The 14098-nt window shown below is 47.9% G+C and overlaps 1 protein-coding gene across 3 annotated transcripts in view; it reads right to left on the minus strand.

The window, feature by feature from the left end:
- MAMDC2 (MAM domain containing 2) overlaps positions 1 to 6919 on the minus strand; it is a 163563-nt gene extending 156644 nt beyond the window's left edge. Inside the window, exons 1-2 of one of the 3 annotated variants that reach the window (XM_082656560.1) lie at positions 6584 to 6919; positions 6129 to 6245 (exon numbers count right to left, since the gene is read on the minus strand). In XM_082656560.1, the coding sequence (XP_082512686.1) occupies positions 6129 to 6245; positions 6584 to 6617 (151 nt within the window). In that variant the 5' untranslated portion in view covers positions 6618 to 6919. The remainder of the gene's footprint in view (positions 1 to 6128; positions 6246 to 6583) is intronic. The other 2 variants (XM_082656559.1, XM_082656561.1) reach the window with 2 other exon arrangements.
- Between the last annotated feature and the right edge of the window lie 7179 nt (positions 6920 to 14098).

The raw sequence follows: 14098 nt of genomic DNA on the forward strand, positions 1-14098 counted from the left end.
CCTGCTGGGCTTATATATCAAGACCATCACTTCTATTAACATAAATAGGTTTCACTCAAATTCTTAAAAATCAAACATTGTTTAACAAGAGACAGAAGTAGGACTATTGCTGGGGTGACCTACCAAATAGGTTCTGCTATTTTAAGAACCAGGATTTTTTATAAATAGCATATCCCAAAATGTAAGTCATAAAACCTGGGGACTGCATGCTAAGAGATTTGAAGATGACAGTGAAAGCAGAAAGTCCTATGACAAGAAATTACTTTTTCCTCCCAATATATTGTGACCACAGCTGACTTCTGCAATTATGGGAAGGAAAACATCCCACAAATCCTGGGCGCCTTGTCAGGGATCAGACCAGGAGCTGGGTAGCAACTTCCCATTCAGCAACTCTAATTTGAGTAGGGAGGAACCCAGACTGGGTGTTGGCCTTGATAGGAAGGCCAGACAGAGCCTACATCCAGAGAAGTGAGTCACAGCAGAGAGGAGCAGGCAGAGATTACCAGTCCAGGTAGGTTAAGTCCCAAGTGGAGGGGCCAGGTAAGAGAACCCAAGAACTCAGATTGATTGACGGGGAGGCCATGGGTTAGGGACCTGCCTAAGAGCTTAGGAGATGAGAGTTCAGAGGTCTGCTAGAAGGGACCAGCATGGAACTTGATAGATGCTGAGCCACCAGCTCCGTGGGACAGATCAGTAGGGAAGAACAGGCTGGGGCAGGGACCAAAGCATTCCTGACAAAAACTAAGAATTTATAGAGAAAAAGGTCTAAGTCATAGGGAGAGACTGTAAACCAAGTGCGAAACTTAGTCTTATTGTTTTATATCCACACTTCAGTCAGCCACACAAAACTTAGATGGCCCAGGAGGCTAACGGATGATTAAATTATTAAATAAATAAATAAGATAGAGCCAAACAATAAGAAAAGGAAAGCTCTTCCTCTGGTTGGAATAGAGAACAAATGGCAAAACTATAATGAAAAGAAAAAATACCTTCTCCTGAGCAATCCGGAAGCTGTGTTGGAAAGCTGTCTGAATTGAAGAAATAATGTTTGATAAAATACAAAACTAGTAATAATAAGAGTAACAATAATAATAGGCTACATGTATAAAGTGCTCACTATGTGTTAAATATATTAATGTATTTAGTCTTCATAACAATCTTAGGAGATAGGTGCTTTAATTATCTCCATTTTACAGCCAAGGAAACTGAGACACAGAGGGGTTAAATAATGTGCCCAAAGCCACACAGCATATAAGGGTAGAGCCTGGATTCTAATCCAAGCTGTCCAACTCTAGAGTTCATATTAACCACTAGGCTTACATTGTTTCTTATGCTAAGGAACTACCTTTGAAAGGGCAGAATGAACCAGGGGCACACACGAAACGCATAAGGACTTTTTAATCATCCAATATTGAAGTTATTCCTTCAGCAAATTCATTCATCCAACAAATATTTGTTGAGCATCTACTATGTGCCAGGCACTCTTTTATATGCTAAAGATTGCAGGCAGGTGAGATCCCTACACATCTGAGTGAATAAATGCATGGTCTGGCATAAAATATAGTGTTTTGTGGGTTTGGTAGGCCCAAAGCACTGCACCTTTGGAACCCATGTTCTTCCACATATATGAAATATAATTAGATGTCTGATGAAGAGTTTCTAACACGTTGCAGAGTTTAACTAACACACCAAAGTGTCAAGGTCCAGGAGCTGGTGAAGACAGGGACATTGGGAGAGGCAGCAATGCTAGAAGAAAGAAAGGTGAGGAGCTGAGGAAATGAGGCCCTGCCCCAGGGCTGCCACTGACTTGGTCATTGACCCTGACTGGGAGCCTGTGTGGCCCCCAGTGCACGCCTCCGTAAAATGAGGAGGTTGCACTGGATGAACTCCAAGGCCCAGCTCTAGGATCTAGGATCCCAGGCAGAGCCAGGGCAGAACCAAGGCCACGCTCAGGCACAGCTCACAAGAGCCAGGTTCAATCTGACATCAGTAGTAGCCAGGGCGGGCCGGGGAACGCCACAGGGCATTGCAGGAAGAACTCGGCCAGTTCCTGGGGTCGACTGTTACTCCGAGAGGCATCTGAGGAACACCCCAGACTCGTGCTGCTCTCAGCCTCTCCACAACACGGGGGCTGTGTTTCTGCATAAAGGGCATCAAGAGACCGACAAGCAGAGGCGATGCAGGTTTAAGCAGATCCAGAGGGTGGGAATTGCCTGATGAACTCCTGATGTCAGGGTGGGATGCTGAGTCAGAAAGAGAGCTGTAACCCACAGAAAGGGGGGACTGGTCCTCCTCCTCTAGGAAGGCCCCCGGGGATGCTGGCCAGACTTCTGGCTCCAGCCGGGCCTCAAGAAATATCAGGCAGGATTTATCAGTATTAATAACTAGCACATGACTGAGTGAAGAAGTGAAACTCAGCTGACCAAGTAACTGAAAGTGTCCTTAAGAGAGAAGGAAGGGGTTTGGGTAAAGAAAGGAGGTTGACAGGAAGAGACACACACATGTACGTACACTGAAATATCGGCCTACTCTACCACCCGCCCCCCATTGGTTATGCCAAACTTCTAGCTGGCCAGCCTGCCTCAGATACCATCACTTGCTCCTGGGTACAAATACCATCCAAATTCTTCCTGTATTAGGCAATTACTCAAACACTGACCCCCACTGTTGTAGAAAAAAAAATACTTTCTCTACAAGTGCTTTGAATTTCCTTTTTTACCTCCTCTTAACCTGACACGTCCACATCTACCTCTCTCTCTGGGGTGGCTTTAGGGTTCCAAACTTCTAATTAAGGAGCAGTACCTGGGTTTGGATTTTACCCCCTCCCTCCCTCAGTTCCTCCAATGACTTCCTCATAGAGCCAGCTTAAAGATGCTAAACCAAGGGGTCCAAAGATTGGAATGAAGCCAACACCCAGCCGATGACTCGTCGTGACCATTCTGATGTGAGGCCAACTTTACAGTGTCCAAGAATGCTCAGCCGGAGGGCTTCTGCCCCCCACAGCTGGCAGTGGGGAAATGGAACCAACAATCTCGACTTCAGCTGAGGACGACTGTTCAAAGGGGTTCCAATATTCTCTGAACTGCGAATGAATAAAGATTTTTTTAGATGATAAATGAATGAATAAGGGAGATTTTTATAGGATAAAATAGATCTCTTCTTTCCAGGGTTTAATTCAAACCTAAAATTTAGATGCAAGTTCAAAGTTTGATTCTGACACAATCTCACTTGCCTTGACAAGTGAGAGAAAATTAAAATATCCTACCGAAAACATGGAGGTAAATCAAGAAAACAAGAAACTGGAAAGTAGACGAGGCTAGGTTGCCGTGCCCAGTCACCTGCTCTGGTGCCACCCTCTGTCCCTGGGGGTACCCTCCCTATGGTATGCAACCCAAGTCAATGCATCGCCTTGTCAAAACTCATCCATTTTGTGCCCAGTGGAAATCAAGCATATTTCAAAATGGCCATGAGCTAGGGACATTGGAATTGTAATTGGAGAGGCTTAGAGACCTAATACTCTAAGTAAACCAAAGGGGTGGACCTCAAATACAACTTGGGGCAGCTGGGAGATATTTTGAGACAATGACTCCCGATTTGAATCTCCTGTAATGGAATTCTAATTGGCAGATTTTTTTCTCTACTTAATTCTCGTCACTGGGCTTTAGCATTGATCTCTCCACTGTAAATTAACCTACTGACCAAGGACATCTAGAAAGTGCTATTTGCGTTCCAAATACTTGTGGGCAAAAGTCACTGAAACCTATAATTTTCTATGCCGCCATACAATACACGGAGGTGGATGGAACCAGTTTCAAAGGGTTTTTGCAGCCAGATGAAGTAAATTTGCAGAAAGGCTTGTGAACAGATTTCAGCCTGGGACACTTGTATTGTCTTTAATCTACCAACCTAGGAATGGGTTTATGCCGGAAATTCTTAGTGATGGCTTCTCAGCAGGCAGCAGCAGTGGCTGCCACACCCCTACCTCGCTGTGCCTCTGGAGTGGACTGTTATGTCCAAGTTCTGGCCTCCGAAAAACGTGATACATAAGGATGGAAGCCTAACCAGCCTGCTCCCCGGGGAATGCTCAGAGGAGAATGAATGAACTTTCCCCAACCCTGAGCCAGAAAGCTGTGGCTGTTAGAAGTTAAAAAGAAAGCAAAGAGGAAAGCAACAGTGTCTTCATTTTGCTATAAACCACAATCACCTTTCCCTATAAGCATCGTCCTGTTTTCCTGGAGGGGCACAGTTTAACTGCCACTGGTGCAGAGGTGCCAACTCAGCAGAGAGCACTTCCTGCGGGTCTCGGTGGCAGTTGAGTGCAGCGAGCTGTGGCCTGCCCACTGACCCAGGAGCAGGCTGCCAGGGGGCCACCATCCTGACGGAGGCCTGGCAATGGGGGCACAGGACTGAGGCTCCTGGATTAAGGGGTGATGTTGATTTCCTTTTCTCAGAGCCAGGCTAGGGCGAGGCAAGAGGGGTGTCTAGGGCACAAGATTTAAGGAGGTTTTCACTCTCAGGGTCATGCAAGGGGCTCTTTCACCTTAGTCCTAGCCCTGCACAGGGCCACCAGCAGAGGTAGGGGTTCTCAAAGGTCAATGGTTCTCAAAATGTGATCTCCAGACCAGCAGCATCACCTGGGAACTTGTTAGATATGCAAATTTTCAGGCCCATCCCAGACCCACTGACTCTGAAAATCAGAGGTGGGGCCCAGCAACCTGTGTCCTGACATACCCACCAGGTAATTTTGATGCAGCTAAAGCACTGTGCTAGAGAATAGTGCTCTCCAAAGCCAGTCAGGTGGTCCAGGTCAGGCCACTGCTCAAAATGCTTCAAACACAACCAGAACAGGGAAAGGGGTAAGGTGGTGAGATGAAAGAGACTTCCCTAAGGCAATCAGCAAGGTAGGAATCCTTCAAACGATAAATCATGAATTGATTTTTCCCAGCTACCCCTAAGTACTCTGTAGGAAAGACTTGGCAATTGTTGGCAATAAATAAAGCTTACCACTGAGTGGTTCCCTCCTGTTTTTTCCCTGATCTAGTCAGCTCAGAGCTGACACTGACTGGTAGCTTGGGACATGGGCCAGCCATTTGAATATTGTAAGACTGAGAGTCCCTCCTCTGTAAAATGGGGCTAACATCACCTCCCTGCCAATGTCAGAGAAGCTAGTATATGCAAAGCCCCAAACAGAAGCCCAAGGCAGAAAAGCTGTGATGTCAGTTCATACATCCTAAGCAGGGGTTCTGAACCTCTACCTTCTCCAGGGAGCTTAGATAATCTGGGGGCCTGAGGACAACTGAGATTCCTGGGAAGGAGGTTAGCTGGTCTCTTTTATGCTGCAGTGTTTTTTAAAGGAGGCTATTTCCCAGTCCCAGTGGCCTGGGGCATCAAGCTTCTTAATGGGGTGGTACAAGTGAGAGATAAGGGAAAGAAGTGCCTCCTCTTGGGTGTTAGAGAACTACTTATTTTTTACTAAATAAATGAAGGGCAAGAAGCTATATCTGAAGAGCCCACATTTAAACTCTGTCACTCGAACCCGAACGGTATGAGTAGTAAGACAATGACCAATGCCAGCCAGCTGAGAGACCTCAGGCACATGGCCATGGACTTGGTATCCTCTTTCGCCAAGTACTGGATTATAAATACAACAATAACATGAGGATGATGTCATGCAACAAAACGCTGTCAAGCACAACATAAATGTGAGGTTTAGCACGGAGGTCCCATCACAGAGTTAGGGCACCATTTCTGCAGGACGAGAAGAAAACTAACCTCACCCAACTTTCCCAGCTCACCAAGGTGTCTACTGCGGACCAGAGAGGCTGTTGACCTGCAGAGGGCACGCAGCTGGTGCGAGACAATCATCAGCTGTGCCCCCTTTCTCCCTTCCGTGGGGGGAGGGGGCGGGCAAAATCGCAGAGCCTCTACCCACAGGCCAGGTAAACAAAGGCCTCCATCTCTTCATTGGCCATCCATGCAGCACAGCTGAGAGTTGGAAAGATGATCCATGACTCACACTTCTCCTCCTGAGAGTACTTAACTCCAAGATGATAACATTGCCCATGCGAAAGAGCCAACCAGAAAAAAAGGAAAGTTCACCTTGGGCCCCTGTGCACTGACTCCCTTACCTTCCTCGTTTAAAATCCATGGCAGGAACTCGAACACCGAGTCAAAGTCGCAGGTGCTCTCTTCGAACGCGCAGGATCCCGCGGGCAGGTCCAGGGCACCAGCAAGCTGCAGGGCTGCTGGCACAAAGCGGGTTTCAGTTCAGGCTCGGTCTCAGGAGCGTTTACACCAACTCAGGGCACCCTGGGGAACCACCTGGTGATAGTGAGAAGGGGTGCGGGAGGGGACGGGAGAGGGAGGCAGTATTGCCGCCCCCGCCCAGGGCGCTTGCACTGCGCGACCCGTGCGCGGTCGCTGGGCTCGGGGAGGGAGGTTAGCGGCTGTGGAGATGGATCCGTAGGCGTCCTCGGATGGCCCAGCCTAGGACCGCGAGCCCGACCAGCAGGGCTGCGGGATTGGGAGAGGGTCACGAGAGCGCTCCTCGGAGGAACCCCCCCACCCCGGATCCAGGCCTTACCTTGCACCGCCAGCAGGACGCCCCCGAACAGCATGGTCGGGGAGGAAGACTGGACAGGGATGCGAGCCGCCAGCCCGCTGGGACAGGCTGCTCCGGGTGGAAGGAGTGTGGGAAGCGGGGGCGCCTGGAATCGGGGGAGGGAGAAGTCGGAGGCAAAGCGTGCGCTTGGAGCTGCCCAACTTTGCAAAACGGCCCCGCGAGCAGAGCGGAAAGCCGAAGGTGCCTGAACTGTGAGCGCCGCTCGGTGCGCTCGCGTCCTAAGTGAAGCCGGCCGGCCGCACAGCTGGTCCTGGGCGAGGATGGGGCTGGGCAGGGAGGAGACAACTGCACACTTTTGAAAAGCCAGCCAGAACTGGCTGGGAGAGGAGAGGTCGGGATGCAGTGCCACGGCTCAGATTTTTAAAGCTTGAGACCAGACCCCTGGCAGATACTGGAGAGGGCAGGCCTCCCGGGAGCCCCTCGGCTGAACTGGGACTGGAGGCGCCCCGCCCCACCCCGCCCATCCTAGTGGGAACCAGCTTATTTCTGGGGACAGCCTCCCTCTATCTGGAATGCCAGTCCTGCGGGGCTTGCCCTAATTTTAACCTTTTCTCCCCAGAATGGAAGAGGGTGGAATTCTCTTAGGAAAACCTAGAGTAAATTTTGGGAACGGTTGGGTGGAATAAGCTTTACATCTAAGAGTTTCAGCGTTTATGGCCCGTTAACGCTAACCTTGGAACACACACACCCCCCACCCCCCACCCCCACCCCGCCTTATTTAGCAGTGGAATGTTTGGCATGTCTGGTGCTCAGCATTCCCTCTGTCCGGTGAAATGGGGGCATTCCTCCTCTCCAAAGAGCCATGATAAATTAGTAGAAGGTTTCTAAATTGGGATGGGGGTAGTGATGTCAGGGAGGGGGTTATGGTGAAGTACCCATTGGCTACAAATTTGCTTTGAGCACTAAGTGGGTCTTTAAAAATAGTCTCCTCCAGTAAAGAAAGTGGTGATAGGGGTGGGGGTTCTTCTTAATGCTCTTTATTATATTGGGCAGGCAATGTTATGCCTAGGGCAATGATTCTCAAATTTTAGGGTACATCAGAAGCCCACGATCAGAGTTTCTGATTCAGTAGTTCTGGTCTGTGGTCCAAGATTCTGCACATTCCTAACAAGTTTCCAGGTGCTGATGCTGCTAGTCTGGGACCACATTTTGAGGACCACTGGCCTAACAAACTCTTGTTCAACCATCAAAGCCCTGCTCACATGCCTTCACTTGGTTTCCAGACTCTGTGTTTTCCTTGTCTTTCATTCTTCTCCTTGCTGTTTCTTTTTCTGTCTCTGACCCCCGGATACTAGGGTGCCTCCAAGTTCTATCCTTTCAGCTCCTGTTTCCCTTTCTCCTCACTTCCTCAGTGATTTCATCCAGTCTCATAGTTTGAAACACCAACTAAAACCTGATATCTCCCAAATATTTTTCTAGTCCAGACGGCCCGCTGCCTCCAGACTCTTCTGTCTCACTGCCACCTCAGCATTTTCACTTGGATGCTTAAGAGCTATCTCATACTTAACAGGTCCCAGCATGAACACCTCATATTCCGTCCCAAACCTGTCTCTCCCCTGCATCTTCCTCATCTCAGTTAAAGGAACCTTTCCCTTCCTGTTGCTCAGGACAAAATACTTAAGTGTTATCCTTGACCCTTTTCTTCGTCTCAGGACATTACCAAGTTCTGTCAGTTCAGGATTCAAAACATAGCAGGTACTGACCATGCTCCAAGCCCACAGGACTGCCCTGATCCCAGTCGCCACTGCTGTTTGCTGGGGATGTTGCAGTAGTTTCCGAAAGGTGGTCTCCTTGCTGCTTCTGCCTTGCACACCTCCATTCCATTCTTAGCACAGTTGTCAGGGCGTCCTTTTGACAGAGAAGTCGGACTATGTCACTCCTTGGTTCCAGACTCCTAACAACTCCATCAATCATTTAGCAGAATCCAGACTCTTCACAATGGCCTACCAGGTCCTACAAAACCTATCCCCACCCACTTATATCTCTGACCTATTCTGCCCTGCTTACTTCCCTCCAGCTACATGGACCTCCTGGCTGGTCCTCAGACACAGTCTAGCTGTCCTCTCAGAACTTCGCACTGGCTGTTCTCTCTGTTTGAAATGCTCTTGCCGGGAGAGCCACAGGACTCATGCTGGCACTACCTCTAGGTCTTGACTCAGATGTCATCTTCATGATGAGAAAACTTGAAAGCCTTCTCTCTAATAAGAATAAAGCTCCTGGATCCTTTTAAAATAAGTTTAGACAAGGTTTCAGGAGTTTTCTGTAGGCAGTGGCTCAAATGATCTAAAATTTGTTTAGTGTGTGTGTTTATATGCTTTGCCTCAGGGAGTAGCTAATAATAATAAAAACATTGATCATGTTCACTATTATAAACATTTTAGATAGATAATCTCATTTAATTTTCTCAAAGACTCTATGGGGTATGCACCATTATTATCCCCATTTAATAGATGGGGAAACCGAAGTGCAGAGTTCAGTGACAGCACGTGGTAGAGACAAGATTCAAACTCAGATTGGCTTTATTCCAAAAGCCTATTTTCCCAACTGATACAGTAGCCTATCTCCTTTGTCTTTCTTTTTTGATTTCTTGCTCGCAGATGGTGCTACATATCTGATGAATTTCATCAAATTACTTAATTAAAAATTTAAAGATGGATATGAATCCAGTTGAAACTTCAAAACACTATTTTCAACCAAACAAATTTTCAGCAACTATCAAACTGGTTCTCCTCTTCCCAGGTACCTATGGAGTATTTCAAAGCTTTAGGGTTGCCTTAGATTCATTTGCATGTTCCAGGTGTTAGGAAAATGAAAAACTTCAAAGCCCTAAAGAGATCTCCAAAAATTTAAAAATACGATTTAATACTTAAAGGTGACATCGTTTATTGCCACCTATGGGAAACTGGATCATTACATGTAAGTGCAGAATTAGTTGGAGTAAAAGTTCTATTTCACATATAATTGCATGATCCCAAGAACAGATGACCGTTCCACATTGGCACAGACTGGGGACTCTGGAGAGCAGACTCTGACTTGGAGTTTAGCGCACAGAATGTTCACTAGGGGGCACCCTTGGGATCAGCTCCTGTGGAAGGGAGTGGGAAGAAGCAGGATTGGGTCCAGGGAGAAGTGACAATGCAATCAGGTCCCTTGAAGCCCCTTCTGACCCCACAGGAAACTCTGGAGTTTAAATGGCCCACTTAACTTGCCCCATGTTAGGTTAAAATGGCCTGGCTCTTTGTACAGCTGCCTCCATCTGTCACTGGATGTGGCCCACACTGGAACAGTGAGCTCCAATGAGGCGGCTCTCTACACGGAGGCCAACCCAAAGGGGCGAACAGCTGAAGGCTGTTTGATGACAACACTCCCAGCAGCTGGGACAAGTTCTTTCCTGAAGACATTTTACAGGGAAGGGAAAGGATATTGTATGTGGAGAGGGCCAAGGAAGGAATCTGGAAAATCTAGAAATGATGTGTGTCAACACACTTCACAAAGCCACATGGCTGTTCACTGCCACATCATTTGGGAAAACAGCATGAGGCCCCAAGGTAAGAACTACCTGGGCCTCTCTCCGTAAGATGTAGCTTAATTGAATAATCAAATAATGCACATAAAGTTCTGATTTTAGAAAGCACTCAATAAACATTAGGTAGTATAGTGGGTTAGATGGTAGCCCCCCAAAAAGATATGTTTATATCCCAGAACTTGTGGATGTGACCTTATTTGGAAAGAGGGCTATGCAGATCTAATTAAATTAGGAATCTTTAGATGAGTTCATCCTGGATTATGGGGTGGGTCCTAAATTAATGGCAAGTGTCCTTATAAGAGAGAGAAGAGAAGTAACAGGCAATGTAAAGAGGGAGGCTGAGATTGGAGTGATGCAGACCCAAGGTAAAGAATGAAGCTGGAAGAGGCAATGAACAGATTCTCTCCTAGAGCCCTGGAGGAGTGTAGCCCTGCAGACACCTGGATTTCAGACTTCTGGCCTCCACTGTGAGAGAATAACATCCTGTTGTTTTAAAGCAGCCAGTCTGTGGTAGTGTGTTGTAGCAGCCGTAGGAAACTCATACAGAGTGTTATACATCAAGCGAGCACATGCCTGGCACTCTATGTGTGTTATCTCATTTAATCCATGCAACATTCCTATCAGGTGAAGACCCCTGTTATCTTCACTTACAGACAAGGAAACGGGACCAGAAGGGTCATTTAACTTGTTCAAGGTCACATGTCCAGCCAGTGTGAAGCTGGAATTTGATGGCATACGCTGCAGTGCCCCTAAAATCTTCCTCTTTGCGAAGACCTGTCTCTCCTCACAAGGGCCGCCTACACCACAGGCAGGCAGAGCAACCTGCTGTCTCTGTGGGCACGAGGCTCGCCTCTCACAGAACCTGGCACATCCCACTGCTCGTCGCTGTTTTGTCTCTGTCTCTTCGTCGGTCTCTGTCTGGGCTCGCCTCTACCTCTCATGCCCACTCTAGCCTCAGTGTTTTGCTACCTTCCTTTCGCATTGTCTCTCTCTCTGCACATACACACGAACATGTACACCATCAGGCTGAAAATGAGCTGGTAAAAGAATTCCAGGCTCTGTGGCTTGTCCTGCCAGTGACCTTCGTCGCATTCCAGCAGGAGGTGTCTGGGGGCTCTGCCCCGAGGCCGGCTGGCATTGTCCCTTGCTTCCTGCCCAGCACCAGCTGCCTCTCACCCATGAGGAGCAGTCACATGCCTGCTGTGGGTCAGAATCATCCCCCGTGAGGGAACAAGGCCCAAGGTTAACCAGTTATTACAAATATCCTTTTATTACAAAATATATACCCCACTGTTTAAATTGCTGCACTCAAATGACCTGAACTGGGAAAGTAGATATTTCTTTCAGAGTGAGTATTTAAAAGGAAATAGATATTGAATAGATACTTTCTCTCCATCATTAATCTCTTCTTCATCAGCTTACTCCGAATCCTAGCTTGGTGTCAGACATCCTTCGTTATGATTTGAATGAAACCTTTTAATTTTTTTTTTTTTTTGGTCAAAGTTCTCTAGGCTTACTCATCACAGTGATGATACCACCTTTTGTTGAGTGTTTATGATGTGCCAGGTGGTTTCATGCTCAATTTATGGAGGAAGAAACTACAGCCAAAGCATTGAAGCGATTCGCCCAAGGGTAGGGGGGCTGGACGTAAACCCAGATCTAGCTACCAGCAAAGCCCTCTCGATCTCTCTAATCTTCCAACACAGGGGAGGTGTGAGCAGACACTTTGAAATGTCCTGTTCCTGGATCCCTCACCTCCTTCCTCCACCCTAGGCTGGGCTGAGGCCAGAGAGGCAAATTTCTCTCTGTCCCAGTGAAGTGTCGATACCCGGAGTCCTGCTGGAAAAGCCCTTTGTAATCAGAGGCCCTACCTCTCCATCCCACGTCCATCCCACACTAATACCTGTGTGCCCACTTCCCTTTCTCAGACTGCATCCTCTTATCCCTCTCACGTGTTCACACGTGCTCCTTTTTGTTGAGAATCAGAACGCCTTCCTCCCCTTCCCTAGTTGGTAAAGTCCTTGTTATGGGTTGAATCATCTCCTCACACCCACGTTGATCTGTTCAAGTCCTAGCCCCCAGCACCTCAGAATGTGACCTTATTTGGGAATAGGGTCATTGCAGATGTAATTAGTTAAGATGAGGCCACATTGGAGTAGTGTGGGTCCTAATCCAATATGATTGTTGTCCTTATAAAAGGGGAAATTTGGACACAGTCACACACAAGGAGAACGCCATGTGAATGAGGACAACGGCAGAGATCAGGGCGATGCTTCTACAAGCCAAGGTAAGAGAAACACTGCCAGCAACCAACAAACTAAAGCTAGGTGACAGGCCTGGAACTGATTCTCTCTCACAGCCCTTAGAAGGAACCAACCCTGCTGACACTTTGATCTTGGATTTCTGGGCCCCAGAACTGAAATTTCTGTTGTTTAAGCCACCCAATTTGTGGTACTTTGTATGCAACCCTAGGAAACTCATGCACTCCTATTCATTTCTAAAGACCCAGTTCAAACGTCCCCCTCTCCAAGCCTGTTCTTCACTGTCCCCCCCACCCAAGCTGCAGCGTGTGTTGCGCTGTATCGCAATGACTTTATTTATGTCTCTGTTCTGCAATGGAGGCTGAGATTTCAAGGGCAGAGAACACATCTGCTTTATCTTTGTGTCTGCTCCTGTGCCATGTCTGTGCACAGCTGATTGTAGGCACTCAATAAATGCTTGTTGAAGGAAAGGCTAAGGACCGGCATAGCTCACTGGTCCACACAGCCCGGAGGCCTGCCTAAGCTTCATCCCTGTGGTTGGAAGAAAAAGAGCTAAATGTAAACTGTAGGTCATCCTTGGGGATGTTTATAGAAACAAATGAGCTACACAGATGTGCAGTGTGAACAGGGAGTCAGAGCAGGCTTTCTGGTGTCAGAGCAACACAGCTGGGACTGGGGAGAGGGGAGCGGGGAAGGCTCTCAGAAGCCTACTTTCATGAGAGGCAGAGGAAGCTCCAGGGAGAGGGCTCGGGCCCTGGAAGGAGGCACCAAGCCTTGGCTGTTGCAGGGAAATAGAGATGATGCAACAGCCTGCATCCTGCCTCCTGGGTTGTCCCAGCCCCACCCTGTGGGCTCTTGTCTGGGTCCAGGAGGAAGGCTAGGCTGTTGGGAAAGCCAGGAAGCTCTCTTCTCTACAAAACACTGGGCCACAAAGAGCTCTAGACCCCCGTGGCCATATTAAGAAAAGAGCAGGTGAGCAGTGTCACAATGCACTTCGCCACAGACCTCCAGCCCTTTAGCATTTCAGCGTTCAGGGCAGCGAGAATGGGTACAGGTTAGTTCGTGAGGGTGTATGTGCTCCCTTGGGACATTCCTCCCAGTCCTGGGAGTTGAGGCTCTATGTCACCTGTTGGGGCTAAGAGGGAGCTGAAGGACATTGGAATTTGATTTATTACAGTTAATGGTGGCTCCAGAGACCAGTGAGGCCCGTGGGCAAGTTGGGCTAAACCCAGGTGGTATGCTTTCTCCTCAAGATTTGTCTGAGTGCTGTGGCATGGGGAAAAAAGAGGAAGGAAAAGCATTCTGTAGCCAAAAATATTTCCGAAAAGAGGAGTGAAATCCCAGCTTAGCCTCTGACGTTATTAATGTGTTAGATTGGGGATCTACACATTACATGATTTGGTCTAAACTGAGTAGGGGGGACTTCCCTGGTGGTCCAGTGGCTAAGACTGGGCTCCCAATGCAGGGGGCCTGGGTTCAATCCCTGGTTAGGCAACTAGATCCCACATGCCACAACTAAAAAAGATCCCGCATGTGGCAACGAAGACCCCATGTGCCGCAATTAAGACCCAGTGCAGCCAAATAAATAAATATTTTTTAAAACAAACAAACAAACAAACTGAAGAGGGACAAGATGATATTCACAACCAGTAAGTCCTGGGCACTGAGACACAGAATGGACACCAACTG

This window comes from Grampus griseus (assembly GCF_964374135.1).
Source record: "Grampus griseus genome assembly, chromosome: 6".
Classification (NCBI taxonomy): domain Eukaryota; kingdom Metazoa; phylum Chordata; class Mammalia; order Artiodactyla; family Delphinidae; genus Grampus; species Grampus griseus.